The sequence below is a fragment of the Syngnathoides biaculeatus genome, chromosome 12 (genome assembly GCF_019802595.1).
Source record: "Syngnathoides biaculeatus isolate LvHL_M chromosome 12, ASM1980259v1, whole genome shotgun sequence".
Lineage (NCBI taxonomy): Eukaryota > Metazoa > Chordata > Actinopteri > Syngnathiformes > Syngnathidae > Syngnathoides > Syngnathoides biaculeatus.
In genome coordinates, this window is record NC_084651.1 from 22,689,748 (window position 1) to 22,714,982 (window position 25,235).

Below are 25,235 nucleotides of genomic sequence, written 5' to 3' on the forward strand. Positions count from 1 at the left end.
TTGAAAGATAAGAAGGTAGAAGATGGGTTGATGGGTGTTGTGAGGGAGGACATGAGAACAGTGGGTGTTAGAGAGGAAGATGCATGAGATAGGCTTAGATGGAAAAAGATGACACGCTGTGGCGATCCCTAACGTGACAAGCCAAAAAGAAAAGAAGAAGTCCTGTTGGAAGATAAATCTCTGTCCCAGTCTCAGGTCTTTTGCAGACTCCAACAGGTTTCCTTCTTGAATGGTCCTGTATTTGGCTCCATTCATCTTCCCATTCCTTGTCCTTGTTGAAGAAAAGCAGGCCCAAACCATGAGGCTGACCCTACCATGTTTGACAGTGGGGGTGGTGTATCATGGTGAGGAGCTGTTTTGCTTTTACGCCAAACACATTGTTTTGTATTGTGGCAAAACGTTTGATTTGGTTTCATCTAACCAGATCACCTTCTTCCACATGTTTGTTGTGTCTCCCAGGTGGCTTGTGGTAAATTTTAAATGAGACGTTTTTTTGGATATTTTTGAGAAGTGGCTTTCTTCTTGCCACTCTTCCATAAAGGCCAGATTTGTGCAGTGTATGACTGATAGTTGTCCTATGGACAGACTCTCCTACCTTGGCTGTAGATCTATGGAGTTCATCCAGAGTGATCATGGGCCTCTTGGCTACATCTCTGACCAGTCTTGGTAGATTTGCAGTGGTCTGATACTCCTTCCATTTCAATATGATTGCTTGCACACTGCACCTTGAGATGTTTAAAACTTGGGAAAACTTTTTGTATCCAAATCCAGCTTTCAACTTCTCTACAACAGTATCTAAGACCTGGCTGGTGTGTTCCTTGGTATTCATGATGCTCTCTGCACTTCAAACATAACCCTGAGACGATCACAGAGCAGGTGCATTCATACGGAGACTTGATTACACACAGGTAGATTCAATTTATCATCATCAGTCAACATTAGACCATTCAGAGATCCTTACTGAACTTCTGGAATGACTACTGAAAGTTAAGTGGCCGAATAATATTGTACCCCCCACTTTTCAGTTTTTTATTTGTTAAAAAAGTATAAAATATCCAATGAATTTTGTTCCACTTCACGATTATGTCCCATTTGTTTATTCTTGACAAAAAAATGTAATTTTATATCTTCATGTTTGAAGCCTTAAATGTGACAAAAGTTTGAAAAGTTCAAGGGGGCCAAATACTTTCACTAGGCAGTGTAATTATTCAACGCAATCCATTAACTCCTTATGAATGTTTAAGATAACCTGTAATTCTTCTTCTTATCTTTCTTCTTTGTTTCTAGATGGTCCTGTGACTGTTGGCATGAGCTTGGACATTGCCAGTATTGACACCATTTCAGAGATCAACATGGTGAGAAAGGTTTTCTGTTCAATGTAATTGGTACATTCTACATACAGTATTTGTTAAAGCTCTGGTGATCAGGTATAAGGTTCCTAAATCGTTGAAGTTTCCTTCCACAGAAACCCCATCCATTCTGTATTTCGTCCCATTTAGCGAGAAGGTTGAGAACACCACCAATGTCAGAACTGTTGCTTTGTTGTTGATTTTATGAATTTTTATTTTTAATGAATGTATATGTGGTGACGTCCACCAAGAACATTACGACAAAAATCTGCAATCTACTGTAATTCCCTCCAACAGTGATTCTGAGATTTTGGCCGTACATCCAACAAATCTCACAAACGCAGACCATTGCAGTCCATGATGTGGGAAATGCGCCAAGATCAACGCCCTCATACATCTGCTGAAACAGATGTTTTGGCCTAAGATGCACTCCAAAATTATTATATGGGCTGAATCGTACAATATACACACCATTCACTGTTTGGCATGTTTTGGATTAATAAATCTATGTTTCAATTCTTGCCAAAGTTCACTTTGAATGGCCAAAGTGGGGGGGATTAAATATATGTATACGTATATAAATTTATTCAGAATTTATATTTATTCTAAATATGTGTTTGTTTTCATGAGCTCAACTGATTCAAATTTACCCGTTAGCTTGAAGAAACGGCTGGTAGTGAAGCTATCCCCATGAGCACAATAGGACTTATTGTTAAAATCACTCATGATTATGCTCGCTGTGTAGTATATCGTTCCTCTACCAAACGAATCACTCATCGTACTAGTACATCGCGCCTTGGTGTATCACAAACGAAGGAATCACTCTTCAGTTCCACAATCCACCAGTTCAGTGAAAAATCACTCAGTTCATTTAAGTGCCCCCTTTGCCTGCACGGTGGTGCCTTAGGCTGGCTGCTCATTGGTCATTCACCAAATATTAAACAAGTGAGTGACAGAATACTTCAGCAATTCCATTTTCACTCCGAGGTGACTCGCTTGCCTCAAGCAGGCAGGTGAAGAAAGCAAAACAAATTAAAAATTTCATAAACTGATTCTGATCAGTTCATTCACTAAAAAGTAATCTTTCTAATAAATCGTGTGCGAATGTAAAAACACTACTTTGAGTTCTTTGTGGCAGCTGGCTGTCCCAAACAAACTGGCGGGTGTGTAACGGGCCAGGGACCGCAATGGGAAAAAGTTGAAAGATAGCAGAGGAGAGCAGAGGATTCACCATTTCTTGAATTGAATTGAATTGAATTGAATCATTTGCTTTCATTGCCAACCCGGAAGGTTTCCCTCCATGTCTAGTTTGCTAGGGGAAATTGTCCAGTCATGAAAAGAATAATTGTGAAAAAGGTTTCCAGGGAAGGCATGCTACATCTGCAGCCGAGTACTCAGTTTGGAGTGAAAAAGTCACACACAAATGAAGTAAAAGTGAAAGCCTAGCAACACCCTGAGAAACTTGTTGAAACACAAAATGCTCTTGCTGACAGTTATAGCAGCAGGAAGAAATATCCATTTGGAGTATTAACCCTATTTGGATCCACATAACTGTGCGAGCAGATATTCTCAAACATGAATTACATTAAAACCAAAAATCACAACCATCTCACAAATGAGACCTTGAGACCTATTCCAAGACTAAATTTAAATCGCAGGCTTATAATAATAAAATAGCAGCCTTTTTGAAACAGTAAAGTATATAAGACTTAAAATAATACAGTTTAAGTTTGATTTCTTTGCATTATCCTCTTCTCTTTGGTTTTCTATAAACGCTTAGTAAGTCAGTGCAAGGTAAAATGCAGCATCCTTTCCTCTTTTAACATGTACAGTACAACGCAGGCATCCTCAGACCTGAGCAACAAAACATAGTATCACTATGTGTCATTCCAAATATATACTGATCAGAAACCACTCTATAAACTCAGACACTTTGTTGCTAAATATGTATAAATATAGGCTGTGATTTAGCATAGTCATGTGTTGTAATTGTCTATTAATTTGTGTCTGTTACAGCCATTAAGGGGAAAGAGAAGAGGACTGTGCAGTATTTTATTTTATTAATCAAAATGGAACTGGTTTATTTTCATAGGACTTAACTTTACAAAAGGGTGCTTTTTTTATTTTTTTATAATTTCAGGCTGGGTTGTTTTACATTGTTTGTTGACCAGGAAAAGGGGAAATGAGAAGAGCATTTTCTTTCCATCTGGATGTCCGAAATTACAGGAGGCATATATATATATATATATATATATTATATATATATATATATATATTATATATATATATATATATATATATATATATATATATATGTGTGTGTGTGTGTGTGTGTGTGTGTGTGTGTGTGTGTGTGTGTGTGTGTGTATAATTTCATCAATACAACAAAATATTACATAACTAAAGGAAGTTCATCTTAAAATGCTATAGTAACAGCCAATTGAGATGCTGTGGTATGACCTCAAGAGTGCTCAAGATATCCCAGGAATCTTTTGCCAAAATGCAACAGTTTTCTAAAGAGGAATGGTCCAAATTTCACCCTGATGGTGATTCTGGTCTGATCTACAAATCCAGGAACTATTTGGTTGAGGTTATTGCTGCCAAAGGAGGCTCAGCTAGTTATTAAATCAAAAGGCTCATATACTTATTCCTCCTGATCCTGTGACTATTTTATTTTCAATAAAAATATGAACACAAAATTGTTTGTGTGGTGTTATGATTTTGATCCGGATCAGACTGCATCTGACAAATATATGTATAATTTTTAAAAAATCCAAAGGGATCAGATTCCTGTTCCTTCCACTGTATGCTGATACTATGACACAGTAAATGGAGGACCGTTGCATTGTTTTTTTTTCTCCAATCATTTCTAGTAAGAAACAGAAGCACACTTCTATGATTTTACTTTTAACTTTTGTTTCCATAAACACAAGTGTTGTTTAAAGTAATTATCCAATGAGAATGTCAGTGGTATCATGCATTATAAGTTTCTAGATATAATTTCCTGAATGCTGATAATGTATTTAATTTATTTTCTGAAGGTGTTGCAATTTAGTGTCTGACCTTTGCATTGTAACCTGACTCATCTTTTCACTCAAAGAACGTAAAAGAGCAATCTTTCACAGGACCGTCTAAATTATTGCCAAGCCGCTGTCAAACCCTTCATAAGCCAAACTACTTATTTACCAATGGATGTAAAATAATTACATGAACATTGGCTTTTGCCAACTCACATTAGCAGCATGTATTTCATTAGCAATGAACAAACACAGCTATAAATTCTAAAGTTGTCCACACCGACAGTCTCAAAAGAAGAAGACTTGCATTACTGAAAATCCGAGACATAGAAGCGAAGTTGCTGACTTGATGCATTTTACTGCATTCCAATTGCTTTAGGCATAGAACAGCTCAGGGACGTGACACCACCAGCATCCGACAGTGCCCAGTAACTACACAGGAATGTTAGAGATAGCAGAAACATTTAGTGTCTGGCAGGGTATTTTAAACATGCCTAATAAAGTAGTCTATTAGTTTTGTTATAACCTTTTGACCTCAATCTTGCAGGATTACACAGCCACCATATTTCTCCGGCAGCGCTGGACAGATGAGCGTTTGGTGTTTGAGGGCAATAAGAGCCTGAGTCTTGATGGACGGCTAGTGGAGCTCCTCTGGGTCCCTGACACCTTCATTGTGGACTCCAAGAAGTCTTTTCTTCATGACATCACTGTGGAAAACAGACTGATCCGTATCTTTCCAAATGGGACCGTGCTCTATGCGCTAAGGTCAGATAATGAATTTAATTGCTGGTTTATTGGTTGTTGGCTGCATTCTCTCCTTTAGCATACAATGCAGTCAGCAAGGGAATTAAGATACTAAAGCTCACAAAATAACTGAGGTTTACTACATAATTGCAGAGCATGAAGAATTGAAAGATAGAGGAAGCACAGGATGTGTCAATACAAAGAGCTTCAGCCTACCAAAACATCTGTCTTCTTATTCAGACTCAGAATCAGCTTTATTGGCCAAGTAAGTAAACAACGCACAAGGAATGTGTCTTTGGTATTTGGAGCCACCCTAGTACGATATACATGTTGAGTATGAAAAACAATACATAGTCAATCAACAGGGAACATTTTTTTAACTCACAGTTATGCAAAGTGGTGCAAAGGATACAGAGCCTTCCAGCATTTTGAGCGGTTAGAATGTCCCATTAGAGCAATAGTCCAGTGCAATGTCCATTGTCCAAAGACTGTAGAGACTTCATGGAGTGTATGCAGTTTAAAGTGACAAGTCGTGAGATAATCTATCATATATATTACTATGTGGCCCAGCAAGCTATGACAACAACAAACTCTAGGCAGAAATTTTGAAGGATATGGCAGTGGAATTGTAAATTAGCTGTTCAGGAATTTACTTGCTAGAGGAAAGAAAACTGTTGGAATGTCTGGTAGTTTTAGTTTGGATTGATCGGTAGCGCCTACTTGATGGAAGTTGCTGATAGAGCTGATAGCCAGGATGTGGAGGGTCCAATTCTGCCTGCTCTTATCCTAGTTTGCGTGTCGTGCAAGTCCTCAAGGGTTGGTAGGATGGTTCCGACAATCCGTTCAGCAGTTTTCATTGTCCATTGTGGTCAAGTTTGTCCTTTTTTTGTGGCAGCCCCAAATCAGACTGTGATGGAGGTGCGCAGTACTGATTCGATTACCGATGTGTAGAACTGCCTCAGCTGCTCTTGTGACAGGTTGTGTTTCCTCAGAAGCCACAAGGAGTACATCCTTTGCAGGGCTTTTTTGACAATGGTGTTGATGTTTGTCTCCCACTTTGGGTCCTGTGAGACTGTAATCTTTTGTTGCTTGAAGATGAGTCTAATGTCCTGTTTGTGAATGGTCAACAGAGGAGTCACAGATGTTGAAGTAGTTGGTGTTGCGTTGTGGTCAGTGCGTGAAATGAAAGTGTTCTTTTCAAATCTGCAGTAAAAGATGTTTAGATGTGTCATCGGCTACCCCGTTGTTGTTTTTTGTTAGGCAGGTCCAATCAGTATTAGTATGAGCAATATATATATATATATTTATATTACTTTATTTATTTTCCAGACTGCACGATTCATCACTTAAACTGCTCCATTTGCACAATCGACAGTTAACACACTTATCTATATAGATTTCACATCTTGGATGTCTTATAAGGAATAATTCCTATAAAGACAAATGTCTTCTTGTTGTTCCTTGTTCTCTGTTTTCTGTTCTGTATGTCGTACCAGGGCAGCACCGACTGCCGGAGAAAAATTCCTTGTGTGTTCTACACATTTGGCCATTAAATATGATTTTGATTCTGTATAGCAGTTGTTCAAAGTGTTATTTTCGCTTGTCAGACAGTCTGTTGTTTGTATTAAGGGCAATGAATTTAGCTTTGATAAAATCTCCTAGTATATTTAGGGGTGAGTCTGGGTGTTTTTTCTGAATCTCATTTAGTTGTTCAGCAATCCTTAGCAATTCTGCGTTTAAGTTAGCTTGGGGGGGAATGTGGACACCGACAAGTATAAATGAGCCAAACTCACGTGGTGAGTAAAATGGCATAGATTTCAAGAACAGGAATTCCAAAAGCAGCCTGCAGTGTGAGCTGTGTGATGCCCGTGCACCATTTGATATTTGATTTAGAAGCATAAACCACCGCCTTGTGTTTTTCCCACCAACTCTGTGATGCATTCCGCCCTGTGAATATAAATGCTGGGTAGTGGTATAGCTCAATCGGGAATGCTTTCTCACAGCCAAGTCTTTGTAAAGCACAAGGTGGCAAAATGTCTGAAGTCTTTGCTGCTCCTGATCAGGTGATGAAGCTCGTCTATTTTGTTGGGGAGGGAGCATAGATTCATAGATTCATAGATTTGAATAGAAGGGAGCAGCAATCTGTCTTCTCCTGCGTGGTTTCACTTGGATTCCACCTCACCTCCCCTTGCGTCATCCTTGCCTCCAGGGCAGACACTGTTGCCGTCGCTGCTCCGGTGAGTAACCTGGGAAAAATACTCAAAGGATTTGAGTTGTTGAAAAAAAGTCCCGGGAAGACAATGATGGTTAGCAAGTCATCTCGTGTGCACTTGAGTCAAGAGACAACCGAAAATCACATAAGAGTAAACAAATCTAGGGAGCTCTGTACCACCCAAGTAGTACTGTCATTTTATCTAATGTACACTGTATTGCTTTTTTTATCTGACAAGTTCTGTGCAACATCCTGGATACTGGTTTAAGATTATAAATTGAAGTTTAACATGATCTAGAAAGCCAAGAAAAATTATGGTTTTTTTGACAATTTATATTTTAATTATGGATAATTTGTACCCAAGTGGCTTGACCCCAACGATTCCAAATGTTTTTATTTTTTCATGGCTCCAACATAATGTGAAAGAGGTAATAGTTCACATGGGAGACATCTACAAAGTTGTTAATTGCAGCCTTGCAACAAACAGAGGAAATACGATAATGTCAACATCTTGCTTTTTCAAAATTGAGTTGGGTATTCCAACTCATTTCAGTCTGGCTTTGCAGGACCACATCTTTCTTTATGGATGACGTGCTGCTGTGAGGAGAGTTGGTTGTGTTGCCAAACATGTGCAATCAATGTTTTTTTTTTTCTTTTTACACTTTGTGCTCTAAATGTCCTTGGGCTTCACTGAACCTGAGATTTTGAGTAGGATAGTGATTAGGAAGCAGAACTTGTAAGAGTGAAATGGGACTAAAAGGATAAGGAAGAATGGCTTTCTATGTGAATTGGGGTTGAGAAAAGCGAGTGTGATGTGAGAAATGTGAGGTGTTTGAGCTTTTGGAATGTTTCAATGCTTTGCCTGAGGAAATCCATGAGAACCACTCAGATGTATATACAGTAGAGTAAAGTGGTTTAGAGGAGAGATTTAATGAAGCAATGTCTGTGGGATTCATTCACAATAAAGTTAAAATAATAAAGACTCTGATAAAATAAAATAAGGTTTAAATAACGGCTATGTTTGCAGTTTTTTTGGGCAGGTGCTCCTATGAATTTGGTTCTACATGAAATATAAAAATATGGCTCTATCACCTTGGGCAAAAACCTTTTGTATGAACAAAGCATTATATACAGTGGGTACTTTTCGGTTTAAATGCATAATGCCAGCCTTACTGCTACTTACTGCCGTTATTTTCTGTATTTGGTAATAAATACTTTTTGGAGATTAATGATTTGTTTTTTTATTTTATTGTTTAGGTTTTTGGGGGGGGGGGTTATGTGGTATTTTGTGTCTGCTCTCCACCTCGACGAACCCCTTAACCCGCCATATGTGACAAATTTAAAATGTATGGATGTGGTTGGTTGATTGTGAACAGAGCCACATTCTCAACCCACCATATAATCTGTACAACAACCTACCAAAAAAAAAATATACATATATTTTTGTCTGAAAAAGTAAAACTAAACAGCAAAGGTAATATGGTTTCACAAACATGCACAGCCTTTTATACCTGTGTGATAAGATGTGGCTGTGTTCATAATTAACCACTTACATCCAAACAAATTGTAAAATGTGTCACATTTGGGGGGTTCATCGAGGTGGTGTGCAAACACAAAATTTGAGATAACCTTCTTACCAGAAAAACAAAACATGATCTGTTACGAAGAAGGACTCCAAAACCTAAACAATTACAGATCAAATCTTTAATCTGAAAAAAAAAAAATACCAATAAAGAGAAAATAAGACTATGGGGTAGCAGCAGGCCTGGGTTTGATACGCTTAAAATGTCATCCTTGATATTTTTTTTCCTCCTTTCGCCCAAAGTCAGCTGGGATGGGCCCCAGGGAACCATGACTAACCAGGATATGTGGTGTTTAAAATGGATGGATTGATAGTTATTCCCAAGAACCACATTTTATCTTTTAATACAAACCCCTTCAATTAAAATGAAATCAAAATGTTAACAACATTATTGAAAACTTGTAGGTGGAACAGTGGAGTGACTTTTTAGAGCATCTGTCTCACAGTACTGGGTTTCAAATCCTGACCTCGCCTGTGAGGAGTTTGCATGTTCTCCCCGTACCTGTGTGGGTTTTCTCCAGGGACTCCGGTTTCTTCCCAAATCTCAAAAACATGTGTTAATTGGAGACTCTAAATTGCTCTTAGGTGTGATTCTGAATCTGACTGTTGTTATCTTTATGTGTCTGTCATGGTCCTGGCGGTCCAGCCCGGGCTGGGCGTGCCCAGCTAATCAGAAGGCGCACACCTGCGCCTCATGACCACTGATTAAACCCAGTACATATAGGACTCGGGGGACGACTAGTCCTTCGCCAGATCGGTGCAACTCATGCCCCGATCCTGCACTCCCGCATCTCTGATCGTGAACCTGTGTGTACCGACTCCTGCCTGCCCGCGGACCTGCTCTCTACGCCCGACGTCCTGACTACCGCTGCTGCACCTGACTGCCTGCCCGATCCCCGACCTTGGAACAATAAACATTTTTCCCGAATTACCTCTGCGTCTCTCGAGTCATGCATTTGGGTCCTCCCTCCGTATCGATGGGTCGTGACAGTGCCCTGTGATTGGCTTGCTCCCAGTTCAGGATGAGCCCTGCCCAAAGATAGCTGGGATAGGCTCCAGGCTCCTGAGGATAGGTGGCTCAGATAATGGACAGATGGATAAAATTAGTAGAAATTGGCCCTTTAAATATGATTATAATAAATTTTACTGAAACACCGTTATTAGATTTACAAATGTGTAACCTTTAGATCAGGGGTCTCAAACTCAATTTACCTTCGGGCAGAATTTGCTCAGTGTGGGCCACAAATACAGATGCACATGCATGTGTGCTCTATTTAAATTAGAAAAATAAATAAATAAATCCAATCTTCTGTCATGATCCCGCCGCTCCAGCCCTGGCTGTGCGGGGGCCCGCGCGCTCGCGCTAATTGGGAGGCACACACCTGCGCCTCATGCGGGCTGATTATCCCGTGTATATATAGGACCCCGATGACAACTGGTGGTCGGCCAGATCGTTGAGGTTCATGTCCCGTTCCAGCACTCTCATTCTTGTGACAGAACAATCTGGCCAAAACAGGACCCAGCGGGAAAGACCCGGCGTCGCCAGGACTGACGCAAGGTAGACCGACTGCCGGAGGACCAAGCCTGTCCGATCCGGGTAGGCTCCATGACGTCCTCCATTTCCGTGTCATATGCTCCGCCGGCGAGCTATGAATACGTCCCGACCACGACCCGTCCGGCACCGCATATTCTTCTGGACTCTGACTTTTCGGACTATGAGGAGGACCTTGATTTGTATGACCGGCTGCCTGAGTACGACTCTGATTATTTCGATTACGAATCTCTTCGCCCGATCTTCAATCCCGGCCAGTTTGTTTCACTTCCCCGCATTTCCAGCACCGAGCGTCTTCGCCCGGTAGGTCCGAGTACGCCAACCCGTTTGTGGGAACCCGCTTGGCCATCTACCTGGGACCTCCGCGTGGCGGCCAGAGTAGACGCCCCGGCCGGGCGCTCCTTTGTGCCTCCCGCTGCGCGTCAACTAAGACACCGTTCTCCCACTCCTCGCCGGCAACGGTGAAACCGGCAGACCCGCAGCTGGTGGCGAAGCTTACAGCAAAGATCACAAGGTGTTCTGCCGCGAAATGCAGGCGGAGATAGAGCGGCAGAGCGCCAAATTGGCGGCTCTCACGGCCCAGGTTCAGCAAGGATTGAAGAACCAGCCGAGCTACGCTGACGTCGCAACTGCGACGGACTCGCTGCTGACGCAGAGTCACGCTGCAGTGGGAACGGACCTGCCACTTCGCCAAGCGCACATTGCAGTTTCGACAGACTCGTTACTGACTTTTGCTCACGCGGCAGTGGCAACTGATCCACTACCAAGCCAAGTGCACGGTGCAGTGGGAACTGATCTGCCACCTCGACACGCACACGTTGCGGTTTCAACGGACTCGTTTCTGACTCATGCTTATGCGGCAGTTGGAAATGACCCGCTCTCGAGACACATCCACGTGCCAGTTTCGACTGACTCTCTCCCTACTCTTCTTCAAGTCGCCGTGGAAACGGACCCGCCAATGCGCCACACCCACGTTGCTGTATCAACTAATGCACTGCAAGCACACGTGAGTGGGAACGGATCCGCCTCCTTGCCATTCCCACTTCAAAGTTTTGGCTGTTCCGAGCAGAGCTCAAGTGGCAGTGGAGACCGATCCGCCGCCGCCTCGTCTCTGCAGCCGCTTCTCGTCCGTGCCCAGGAGTACCGGTGGCCACCGGCCCGCAGCCGCTCCACGCTCTTGCTTCGTCGGGCTGATTACCCCGTGTGTATATAGGACCCCGATGACGACTGGTGCTTGGCCAGATCATTGAGGTTCATGTCCCGTTCCAGCACTCTCGTATCCCTGATCGTCAACCCGTGTGTACCGACCTTCTCCTGTTCTCCGACCAACCCCGTAAGCCTGACTCCTTTGACACTTCTGCCTGGCTTGATCCATCTCCCGTGTACCGACTCCTGCCTGCCCGCTCACCTGCTCTCTTCGCCCGACGTCCCAACTACCGGTGCTGCACCTGACTGCCTGCCCGATCCCCGACCTTCTAATAATAAACATTTTTCACCGAACTACCTTGGATCTGATGAATCCTGCATTTGGGTCCTACCATCGTTCCGCTGGGTCATGACATCTTCTCAAATGTAATTCTTTTTTTTTTTTTAACATAAATATAACTAAGAAGGATGGTGGAAACAAGTTGTGTGTAAAACCTGTAATAAAACTCTCCATGGCAATGCTGCTGTAAATTTCACTCAATGAAAAATGTTTCTCTGTTTGTATCGATGTCACGTACCCGAGAGCAATCTACCCCACCGTGATTGGTAAGTTCATCAGCTGCACACACAACGCTGTGAAAGTGCCATTCATAAAAAACTTGAGGGTTGCACTAACATTAAACTTTCATATTAAGGTGGGGGCCACAAAATATCATCTCGTGGGCTGCAAATGGCCCCTGGGCCACCAGTTTGAGACCACTGCTTTAGAGTGTATATTTAACAACAAAAGTGCCACTGAACCTGAAAAATGCTACATCTGAATACACTTAACCTTTGTCCCTGAAAATCTACACAAACTACAGCATGGAGTATATAGCAGTCCAGGTCCATGCCAGCTAGGTTGCAGAGTTTTAATCAACATTTTCTGGTACGTAAAATAGACCTTTCTTCAACATGACAATTTGGAATACCTTATTCTATGTTAAAATGTCACCAGCACAATGAAAACCCTCTCTCATGGGCACTTAGATGTTATTTTATATTGTGTAAGGTATTGTATTGTATTCTGCACTGCTATAACTTCCTACTGCTCTTAATGTGAAGTCACACCAGTGGATGTACTTGTGTAAAAAGTCATAGACTTGACTTGATTATGCTAAACTCTGGTGAATTATGTAATGCATTTGGCTAAACTATAGTAAAGATTGTAAATAGTTTATTAAAAGCAGCTGCTAACACCATTGAAGTGGCTTGTAGTGTTGTTAAATGACTACTTTTGTAGCATATAAACAGATGCTTATGCCTTTTGATAATGTTCTTGATTTAATGATTGCCTCTACGTTGTTCTCCCCTATGAGGCCCCGTAGCTCAGTGGTTAGAGCACTGGTTTGGTAAACCAGCGGTTGTGGCCAGGGTTGTGGGTTCATATCCCACTGGGAACTCCACACCCTGAGAAGGGTAACGTCAGGAAGGGCATCTGGTGTTTTTAAAAAAAAAAAAAAAAATTGTGCCAAACATATATGTGTGTTCATCTGACATGACGCACTGTGGTGACCCCAAAAGGGAAAAGCCCAAAGTAACCCTGCTCTTTTCAGAGGCCCTATATCTCAGTGGTTATAGCACTGGTTTGGTAAACCAGGTGTTGTGGGTACATATCCCACTGGGGCCTCCACTCCCTGAGAAGGTTTGTGTCAGGAAGGGCATCCAGTGTAAAAAAAAAAAAAATTGTGCCAACCATACATATGCACTCATCTGAGATGGCAAGCTCTGGTGACCCTGAAAGAAACTTACTTTTTCTATGTTGTTCTTCCTTTCTCATGAGTAAATGTGAAATGATTCAGCTCGTCCATTTATCCCTTATTCCCTTCTGTCCTACATGTTCAACAACTGGAATTTTTTATTTAACAATTGTTACATTCATGTCCCGCAGAATTACCACCACTGTGGCCTGTAACATGGATTTGACCAAATACCCAATGGACAAGCAGACCTGCACACTGCAACTGGAGAGCTGTAAGAACCTTCCTTTTCTCTCTAAAGTTCCGTATCAAATTGTTTTACTGGTCCTTGTCAGAGACTGCTTCACCGATTTGATCAATAAGCCAAAACTCCCGTAGTATATTTATACGGTATTTAATTAATTCCCATTTGAAGAAATCCAATTCTTTACTTTATTTTTGTTTGTTGTTGTTTCTGTGATGCTGCCTCCGTGAACATAATATGACTCTCTTTTGAAACTGTTGCCCTTCAACAGGTATTCATTTGAGAAACTTAGCTCATTCTTGTTTTATCATTGAGACTGTTGAATTCCACTGGATTTACTTGAACAAGTGAGACAAAAAGTCATCATAGTTTTGTCCATCTGTTGGGTGGACATGTATTGCAAGTATAGTCAGTTTTTTTTTTTTTTTTTTAAACACTAATCATGTTTGTCTTATCAGGAAGTCAGCAAGCACATCTTTAGAATGAAAACATGTTATGAAATGACTGTGACGAGAGAAACAAACTCCCCCATGTGCAGGTTCTGCCACCCTCAGAGATCTGCTGTCATTCCCGATCCGCCAGCTTTATGCCGTGCAGGCTTAGCTTATTCTGCTCCCTGCCAAAAGCCCACCGTTCCATCAGTGCTAAAATGAAAGGAAAAAAGGGGGAAAAAAATAAAAAATGGAGGCGCTCCAATCCTCCTTAACAGATATAAAAGCATCTGGAGGTTGAAACTGAACGGATGACAGCCCCCCTTCTCCGCTGCCTCAATAATTCCTGGCTAAATAGCTGCACCTTCTGTCGCTCTCTTTCGCTTTTCATCAAGTTTCTCTTTGATCTTCTGGCTCTCTTTACCGATATCTTCCTCTTACTTTCCCTCTGCCCTCATCTACCCCCCATGTCTTGCATATCTACCAGCTTGAAGATACAAAGATCAATTTCCTCTAAAATTGTGCAAAAAGTCAGGTGACAGCAGAGCAAGGAGTCACTGTGGGAGGGTGAGACGCATTTATTTGGGATTGTGCTAAAATATTAAGTGACTTTTGACAGCAAAGTATGAAACGATATGGTAGTTGGGATATTTGGTACAATTCTAATTTGTTAACCATTTAGACCTAAATTGCATGGCATTTTAGTTTTAAGACTTAATAGCATACAATTGTACTGCACTCTTCATAGTTGTACAATAATATCAAGGCTTCATTTGGGGAAAACAAATAGAGGTTCAGCTATTACCCTTGTGTGAGACTCCTCTGGTCAATTATTCAGAAATGCATGAAATAATCAATGTAGAGATGACAGGTAATTACAATGAAGTTGATAAATATCACTTCAATTGTTCTTTTTTAATCTCCTGCTCCCTCTGGTGAAAAATGTGTGAAACACACCCAGGTTTAACCTTATTTGGTTCTTCTCGGTGATCAGATATGATACCTCATGAACCATGAAATTATTGTTATTGTATTATATTGTATAATATGCCATAAATTAACATTTGAAAATATTTTTGTTAACTTTGTGTACAATTTTCTGCCCTGATTAAGCTAAATCCGGGCACTAAATTTACAAAATAGAGCAAATGTCAGTATGATGTAGGGCAGTTTTACACTCCTGAAAATCACCAACTCACATTGTTTCGTTTAAATTATGCATTCTTATGTTTGTGAAGGCTGAATTCATGACTTAATAAATGAGTTTCCAGCTCCAATTACATAGCCCAACCATTAAGTGAGCCAAGACATTTACATTACATTAGAACAGAATTACATTACATTACATTTTACATTAGAAAAAATCTTATGGCAGGCCACCTAACAAAAACGTCACAAAATATACACATATAACGATCTTGCCTCAATTTACATTAAAAAATTATTTGAATTTGGGTCTTTTTAGTTGCAAAACGAAATTGGCATACCTGCAGGAATTGCGGACACACTCACATAAATCTTAAACAATAGTCTTACACCCACAAAGTGAAATTGGATAATTTCCCCTGGCATAAATGACAAATTTATGGCCCACTTTATTGTGCGATGGCAGGCTGTTTGAGAATGTATACAATTGTCACAGTAGTTGTTACAGGAAGAGTACACTTTACATGGCTGATTTTTCAAGCTTTTTCTGGGTCACCTTACCTCTCTGGGGCCCAGTGCAATATGCATGATTCGTGCGGTTTGTATGAGGCTAGAGTGGTGCCTTTTAATCAGGAGTTTAACATGACGAATGCATCTCGGTTAACAATTCCTCTTGGACATTTTTGTCAAACTGCGTTATCTTTATTACAGAGAGAATATTCTGTTTCCACTGTTGCTAGAATGAATTAAACATTGACAATATTTTCAAAGCTTGGTAGAGGTTCTTACACAGTTTGTCCATTTCAGGTGTTGTGATGGAAACAGATTTATTTGAACGTGGTGTCGCCCCCGAGGGGACTACATCCTCTTTATACTAGCTTTACCGAGGAGTTTTAGATTTGTTGTGCTCTTGTACTGCTATGAAAGGGACTTTACGCCAAGTGAAGCTTGTAATCCCATAACAACCAAACTGTGGGTGGACAAGAGTTAATTAACTTTCCAAGGTGTCCTCAGCAGTGCTGCATTTCGGTTTAGTGACATTCTGTCTCACCCATTCCACAATTTGTTGTATTAATAGGAGCTCTGCTATGTTACATGAGGACAAAAGCTTAATGCAGAAGGCGCAGTCCAACTTGACCAAGAGTGCATTTTACTCTGTTAAATAAAAGAATGGTTCTGCTGCTATGTGATGATATCCGAGTGCCCTTATAAGATAAATTCTCTTGAAGGGAAGTGATTAATTTCTACTGACAAACTGCTAATAAAAAATAATTTTTGTGCAATATTCCTGAAAAAAAAAAATCACTTTCATCGGTTTCTTGTTCCGTAGGGGGTTACAACATCAATGATGTCATGTTCTACTGGACCAGAGGAAATGAGTCTGTTAGTGGCCTAGACACTCTTCAACTTGCACAGTACACAGTGGAGGACCATTACACCTCTGTGTCTGAGGCTATCTATGAAACTGGTAACTATACCAACATTTGAATTGTCCTAACTAGATGGATCTGATTATTTTTTTCACAGTAACCTCAAGATTCTTTGGAAATATTATTTTCTTTTACTATTAATTCTGATCCAAATCCATAACATGTTGGGTCCATTGTACCTGCCCTGTATAGAATGGGTGAGACGGTCCAACACTCTTGGGCTCTGAACATGTGCTGATCCTACATCCATACTCGTGGTCTAGTACTAAAATACATAACTGTTTTAAACACAAAACAACAACAATAATATCAGCTCTTAACCTACAGTTGTTGACAAAATTATCAGCACTCTTTTTATTGGAAAAACCCACAATGCTCATTGAAGTAACTTGAAAATGACAAAGGTAATAATAAATACACATTTACTGAAAATGTAGTAATGAAAACTTTTTTTTGGTCAAACAAAATTATAAAATAAAACTAACTTATGAGGCTTTGTCAAAAACAATGTTGCTCTGCAAACCTTTGAGGCAGTCACTGGCAACAAACAATTTTTGTCGCACTCAATGAGACTCGTGTACCTTTTCAGTAGATGCCTGTGAGCAAATCTCCAGTTGTCTCAGGTTTGATGTTCTTTGAAAAAAGGTAGTTCTCTCATCTGTAGAAAGGAGAGTTCCCATAAGGTTTTTTTGCTTTTCATATGCATTTCTGAAGATGTATTTCAGTAACATTTTTCTTTCTTCAACCAAAGGATACCAGCAATTTTTAATTTGCAATTGTGCATGTGTGCGTGCTTGTGTGCGTAAAGCATACTGTCCCAACTGTGAAACATGGAGGAGACATGGTTATGCTCAGGGGTTGTTTTGATGTGTCTGGCATCACAGGTTTTGTTTTTTCTTTTATTTTTACATTCCATATTTAAATACTTAAATGTTACACAACATGCCAACTCTCTGTTGTGTGCTGGCTATTGTCTTCAAGGTCACTACCCGAAGCTGGTCTTTCACTTTGAGCTGAAGAGGAGCATCCTGTACTTCATCCTGGAGACATATGTTCCATCAAGCCTGTTGGTGGTCCTCTCTTGGGTCTCCTTCTGGATTTCCCTTTCTTCTGTTCCAGCACGAATTTGTATAGGTATGGACCAGTCAGGAGTCATGTAGTTTTTACTATGTAAAATGTTGAGCTCAAGAGTATATACAGGTATTAGAGTGTCTATAGCAATACAACACATGAAGCAAGTACACCTTTTTTTCAATTATAAAGAGCTACATACAGTATCATGCATATAACTATGTTTCACAATTGTACAGTATTTCAGGATCACATGAACCAAAAATTGCATTTTATGGAATGCAAATGGCAATTGTGCAAAACAAAATATGGATTTCTGTGGAGGAATTAGGAGGTTAAATCATAACCGTGTGATTAACTTGATAAATTTGATGATTTAGTTTTTTACTTGGCAGCATGGTGCCGTAGCTGGAAAACATTGGCCTCACAGTTCTGAGGTCCTGGGTTCAATCCAACCACCTGGGTGGAGTTCGCATGTTTGCCCCGTGCCTACGTGGGTTTTCTCCAGGCACTCCGGTTTCCTCCCACATCCCATAAACATGCAACATTACAACACTCTAAATTGCCTCTAGGTGTGATTGTGAGTGTGGCTGTTTGTCTCGATGTGCCCTGCGATTGGCTGGCAACCAGTTCAGGGTGTACCGTGTCTCCTGCCCTTTGACAGCTGGGATAGGCTCCAGCACTCCCGCGACCCTCGTGAGGATAAGCGGCTCAGAAAATGGATGGATGTATGTTTTTTTTTTACTTGTATTGAATCATATTAATTGAACACTCTAAATTGCCCCTAGGTGTGATTGTGAGTGCAACTTTTGTCTGTCTCTATGTGACCTGCGAATGGCTGGCAACCAGTTCAGGGTGGACCCTGCCTCCTGGCTGTTGACAGTTAGCTCCAGCACTCCCGTGTCCCTTGTGAGGATAAGTGGCTAAGAAAATGGATGGATGGACTTGTATTGAATCATTTTGTAAATGTGTTTTAATTGCTTACATTTAAACAAAATAACAGTTTATTTTAGTAAATTCAAATGTTTTTAGTTGCGTTCTTAAAGCCCAACTGACATCCCTTTATACATTTTAAAATAGATATTGTTACGAAAACTACATATAATGTTATTCACTTCAATGTCTATATGGAAAAAAAAGAGCAAAAAAGGGTGTCATTCTTACGCAAAGTTGCAGAAGTCTCACTTGACATCCCAGTGGTAGCCATATTTCCTGCTACGTCATTTATAGACGTCACACTGGGACAGTTGCCATTGAGAAGACGCTGTGCCACCTGTTATGGCAGATGAACAAGAGGGATTTTTGGATTTTTGTGACACCCCTTCTGAGACTAAATCTCTTTTTTGAAGAAGAGAACATCTCAGAAGCAAGTGAAGTGACCATATTACCTTATCATTTTGAGCCATGTTAGATGATACCCGTATCACTTCAAACTGGCAACAGACTCCCCGACAGACAGACGAGGATGACGAGGAACCCGATCAAATATTCAAAATGACTTGTGTATGTAGCGTACTCAGGAGGACCCATGCCAGGCGAAGTAACAAGTGCCCAGACACCGGTGACCGGTGGGGGGGAGAAGTCCTTTCTCCTCCGCGCACGTGGCCCAAAACCACCTCCCCGCCTGATCCACCTCCACGTTGATGCTAACACCAGGCTGTCTGCCAGCGGATGACAACGACACTGTCGTACTATATGAAGTTATTATAACCTTGATCTTTTGTTACATTCTGACATGAAGGATTGCGTCATCGGACGCGGACGAAGCTTTTTATGATCGCTGCTTGCAGAGAAATTGTTCGAGTTTGGTGACTATATGTCTAGTTAGCCAGTTAGCTTGTGTGACACGCCACTAAACTGTCTTTATAATTCTATTTTATTGTTTTGTTTTGTTTTGCATTGTGTGTGATTAAATCGTCTTAAACGCAATACAAGTGCTTTGTTATATGTTGCCGGTTTGACCATGGGGATTTATTCTAAATTCAAGTGTAACATATGCTATAAACTGTGACGCAAATTAGTCCCCCACAACTATTATTTTTTTTAATAGCTCTATACACATCTACCTGTCATTTAGAACCCATAAAGCTTTCGTCCTTTGCACCAATGCAATCCATTTTTCACGATGAACCGGGTGTTTTGGGAAAGTGTGAAGAATGAATCCATCCTCCTGAGTGTTCGAGCAAAACCCAGCAATACAACGAGCCGGCATTTTGGCTAACACGATGAAAAAACAAGTAATTTTTCGCCGGTACAATAGATATAAAACAAAAAAATGTCAGTTCTTGGTTCTTCTCCAACACAAATGCCTCGAGAGGATTTTCATAACGGGAGATGCAAAAATCCATATACAACAACATTATGACGTGTGGTGAAAAAATGGTTCCATTCCGGCTGCCTTTTTTTTATATTTTTTTATTAAAGCCATTAAATATCATGCTTTTGGTGTCGGTAGACTTTTAAAGGCTGAGCGATGAAGAAAATCTGTGATACGTTTATTTAGTTGGAACATCCAAAGGCAGATCTTTTTGTTTGTTTGTTTTATTAGCTCCTCCACTTCTTCGGGGCCTATGATGCATTGCATTTTGAGTTAGTGTATGTTTTTAAATGTGAGCCACCAACAAATACAAGTGAATTCACATGTTGGTCATTCTTAATTTCCCAACAAATACATTCCGAAATTTTGCAAGTGAGTTTACTGTGTAAGTGTTAATGGATACTGTTCCCTGAAAATTCTCTTCAAACAATGTATTGATGTGTACTATTATTACTCTGCCAAAACATTTACTCTGCCTTTTCATTTTTTTCTTGTTTTCGAATTATATCTGCCACAATTAGACAAAAGTGAAGCTAAGGTTAAATGTTAGATGATAGTTTCATGTCTTCGACTTTCTCAGCATTGACATTTTTCCTTTTTCAAGAAACTATCCAGAGACATTTCATTTTCTCTATAATTAATATCTGGAATTGATTTACCAGGAATCAAATTTTGATGGAGAAAATGTGAAAGCAGCACAATTTTACAATTAGTGGCTGGGACACAACGTGGGTTCTTCTTAAAGTTTATGGAAGGTCCTCAATGCACTTTTTTGCTAATATTATACAGTTTTTTTTATGCAGAATTCGAATCTGAAATCCATTATGAAGGAAACATTTTTATTTTTCAATGATTGGCAAAAAAAGTTCGCACATTGCTGGATTTGCTGGAAAAAGAAGGAAACAAAGCGGAAACAGTTGAGTAGAAGGTGATGTCAGAACAACAATGGCGAGCATTGGAATACATTGTAAGAATGACGATGAATTTTCTGATATTTCAAGCGACGAACGCTATTCTGAAGGGTCCCATGAAGATGGTGAAGAATACGAGCTTTATAAAGGCATTAAAGGTTATCAAGTTGAGCCAGTTAGACAGCATACACGTTGGAATGGAGACGAAATAGCTGGCCATGAAGAAAGCGCCGAGCACGCAGGGAGTAGGATATCCCTCGTGTTGGAAACAAAGACTGGTAAGCATTTGTGAAGTTCTTGTTTAGTTTAATTAGTCATAAACGGATAAATAGTCAAGGCTTCGATATCCTGAATGTATATACGAAGTTTTCGGTCTCGTTTTAAAATTATGCAACCGCAGTGTATTTAGTGATTTGGTACGCGACAACCCGGCCGTTCATTGTACAGCACGATTTATCTGCCTGTGCTTGTATGAGAAACCATCTGCAGTACGATGTCTTTACCTGTAGTGACGTCAGAGGTCAGCCACACGCGTTTTACAGACACGGGAAACTAGGTCAAAGTTTGCAGACTTTAATTCATAAACACATATATTTTTGCTAAAAACATCGAAAAGGTAATGCATTTTATGGTACAGTTGAACATATATTTTCATATGGATAAGATAATTTGCATTAGAAATTAAACATTCCATACACTTTAAATATCAAAGCCCTTGTGGACTCTGATGATCCCCATCCAATGCACTGGTCCATTACCGCAGTATTTGGGGTAGCCTGATCTTGAAGGAATGGGAATCCAAGATGCTGCTCAAGCTATTACACACACATTGTTGGAATTTGGAGATAGTGTTCACAGCAGGTTTCTGTCTGATCTTGTTTATCGAAGAATGTGTCCTGTACTGTGTATGTGTTCCATGTCAGGAGTGACCACAGTACTGACGATGACCACTCTGATGATGGGGGCTCGCACGTCGTTACCTAATGCCAACTGTTTCATCAAGGCGATTGATGTATACTTGGGAATTTGCTTCAGCTTTATTTTTGGTGCCCTCATAGAGTATGCTGTGGCTCACTTCTGCACCCTCACGTACAGCGACACGCACATGCTCATGGTGAGACTCTCCTATTGTTATTCCGTCCTGTTGTTGCTGTCTGGTCTTCGCTCGTGTCTCGTTGCAATCATAATTATCGTTAATGTCACAGTTTTGTGAAGGCAAGGAAGGCAAGACCACAACATAAGGACCCAAATGCAGGGAAGCAGGAGGCAGGGCAGGAGTCCAGGACTCTCAACAAAATGATATTCAATTTCCAAAAAGGCAAATGAAATAAAGTCCCACAACACACACAAAAAACTAACAAAGAAAACCTTAACTAAACCTAAATCTGGAAACATAGCATAATGGACAACTTGGACATGACACTGACAAGAGACATGGACAGGAACAATGCAATTGGCATTGGACTAACAAGAACTGAAAAACCAGGAAACTAATGTATAAATAGATTGAGATATTGACAGACTTAGACAAGACACCAGTGGCTGGAGGGATCTAATTGGTCGACACAAACTAGAACGTTAATGAGAACAGGTGGACACAAATTACTGAATGAGCACACAAGACTTGAAAAAACATTGAACCATGAAAACAAACACAAATAAAAACATAAACAATGATAGTAATTACAGTTCTCAGCAGCAGTTCTCAATTCAGTGGTAGCCTTTCTTACAAAATTAATCCGTTCTGGAAGTCATTTTGAAACGTGAATTTTTCATAAGTAAAAGCACATTTTATATGTAAATAGCCTAATCCGCTCCAAGCCCCCGACCCCCTCCCTCCACCCTGCCAAAAATAAGCATTCAAAATACATAATGTAAAGAAGAAAAAAAATTATGATCATTTACCTTAGGTGTTGGACGACTGCGAAGAGAAGGGTGAGTGACAAGCACAAGGCATTGTGGGGAAGGGAGAAGGAGGCAAACATTTGACAGCTGAGAGAAAACATAGATACGAATGTACACATGCATGTCACTGAATTCCACTTGGGTTTCTTGGGGTGCATGATGAAGAAAGATAAATAAACTTAAAAAAAAAAACCCCAGAAAAGTCACAAAAAAGTTGTACTTTTCCAAAGCGTGCTAGCGTGATTTGGTGACAGTCAAGTGTCCAAGTGAAACGCAAAGCAGCATAGGTAAAGACAGACATCCCATCTAACCAATGGGATGTCAGGAAGATGCTATGACGATAGCCAATAGGAGTGCAGCTCTCTCACACCACACAAACTGAGATACAGGATGTTAACGCTCAGTGGAATTTGGGGGCTGCGAATCCAGCGCCTAGCTTTTCCTTTCATATGCCTAATTTCCTCTGTAACTAGAGACAATATTTTTCCCGAGGAGGCATATCGTAACCTGAATTTTTCATTACTGGAGACGCTTGTAAGTAGAGGTGCCACTGTATTTTTAACAGCATCCTTCATTAGTGTTGTTCACATGTCCTTATTCGTGCCGAGCACTAAGTAAGTCAGAAAAGACTGCGGCTGACGGCAGAGGGACAGGTGACTTCTGCTGATCCTGCCTGGGTAATTAAACATGAGCACAGCTGTATGTTTTTCATTTACTAAATAAAAGCAGGGCTATGAATTTCAAAATAAGAGAATGTAAATAAAAAGAAAATAAGTGTTAAAATAAAAGTGCTTCACTTCAGAATAGTTCCTTTAAAAAAAAAGCAGTATACAGAGAGTACGTCATGTTTTGATCATATGGGTCGGAGCAAAATCTTCCAACGTAAAATTGCATATTATATAGGTATTATTTTCAGAATTTTGAGGCCAATTTTTGGGTTAGTATTACAGATGGGTTCACATTATAGAGAATAAAATACAGTAAACTGCACGAAGCAAAGCATCAAACTGTAAAAGCATGAACCAGGCAGACCAATTGTTAGGTATCGGGTCACTCATTCAGTCAGATAGTTAGTTGTGTCATGGTTTCTCATTTATGTGCTGCAGTATGGCCACCAAATGCACAACTTTGATGATGAAATGAACGGCATCGTCACAACCGTCTCTAGCCACTCTGAGAGGGCCAAGAGACAGAAGGAACCTGATGCAGGTCCCACCGCTGCTCCCGCCTCCGCCGAATTGCCAGTTGACCCGTCCAGCCCGACAGGCAGCGACCCCAAGCCTGAGGTGTCCCCTCCAAAACCCCCCAACTGGTGTCTCATTGTACTGACCAACCTTCGCAAGCTTCTCAATTTTATAAACTGCTGTCACATAGAGAATCCTCACCACATAGACAATTACTCAAGAGTCACTTTTCCCCTGTCATTTGTCCTTGTTAATCTTCTTTATTGGACATATTACTTGTATTTTTAGCATTTATCCCATTATGTACACTGGGTGTTTATTTCACTGTACAAACAAGAAGTGTGACTTAGATGTAGGCGACTTTTTTTTATATATATAATTTCCTAGCAGCAGCATAATGATAATGATATAAGATTGTTTTTAAGGAACAAAAAAGGAAATGCCCTCAAGGCATCTTCTACTCTTTTGATTCAGCACGGATGTTTTAACCTACTTAATGCTGACTGGTGAGATCCGGTACACAGAGAAACTTGACGTGAAAAGGAAAAAGCGCTTCCAAAGATGAAAACAATTCAGTTTGCATATTTCTCACTGTAGCATAGCTATTCTAATTGTGTCCTTCTAAGGTTGTAGCGACGAAGACAGAGAAGGAGCTTTAATTTATGACTTGACAGCAGAAATGTCCAATGATGTGAAACGTAAATGGATATTTATGTTTTTGTTTTAATACATTTTCTTCATTTTTTGTTTCTGTCTGAAGGTGCACATTTTGAGTAAAACTGGGGAAAATGGATGAGTAGTGACAGAAATAAAAGAAACATACCATGCTGAAGAATAATTCATGATGGGAGTATCTTCAAAACTTACATAGTGAGGAAATTCAGTTTTAAAAAAATCACACAAATAGTATTTTTGTCTCGAGTATTCAGACTCCATAAAACCTGATACATAGGAGATAAAGAGTTTATTTGATTAGTTTGCTATTAATAGCTCAATCAAACAAACCAAATTAGACTGCACCATTAAATGACCCCATTTGCTTACCTTCATGATTCACAATTGTATAACATTGTTTGAACAAAAAGGTTTTGTTGTAGAGGGGGGAAAACAGATGGATCCTATTTAGAGAGCAGATTATCTCTTTAACAGTGGAATAAAGACCACATTTAACATCTGGTAGATACAGTGCGAAATACAGATACATAATGAAATTATTACATAACAGATACAGGTACAGTATACACTACATTGTAAT

The 25,235-nt window shown here is 40.3% G+C and overlaps 1 protein-coding gene across 1 annotated transcript in view; it reads left to right on the top strand.

The window, feature by feature from the left end:
• The window catches only part of LOC133509628 (gamma-aminobutyric acid receptor subunit pi), a 72,945-nt gene extending 48,027 nt beyond the window's left edge, over positions 1-24,918 (top strand). The window contains exons 6-12 of the mRNA XM_061836851.1: positions 1,288-1,355; positions 4,914-5,131; positions 13,533-13,615; positions 16,493-16,630; positions 17,574-17,726; positions 21,815-22,005; positions 23,903-24,918. Coding sequence (XP_061692835.1) covers positions 1,288-1,355; positions 4,914-5,131; positions 13,533-13,615; positions 16,493-16,630; positions 17,574-17,726; positions 21,815-22,005; positions 23,903-24,268 — 1,217 coding nt within the window. The 3' untranslated portion in view covers positions 24,269-24,918. The remainder of the gene's footprint in view (positions 1-1,287; positions 1,356-4,913; positions 5,132-13,532; positions 13,616-16,492; positions 16,631-17,573; positions 17,727-21,814; positions 22,006-23,902) is intronic.
• Positions 24,919-25,235: the final 317 nt, after the last annotated feature.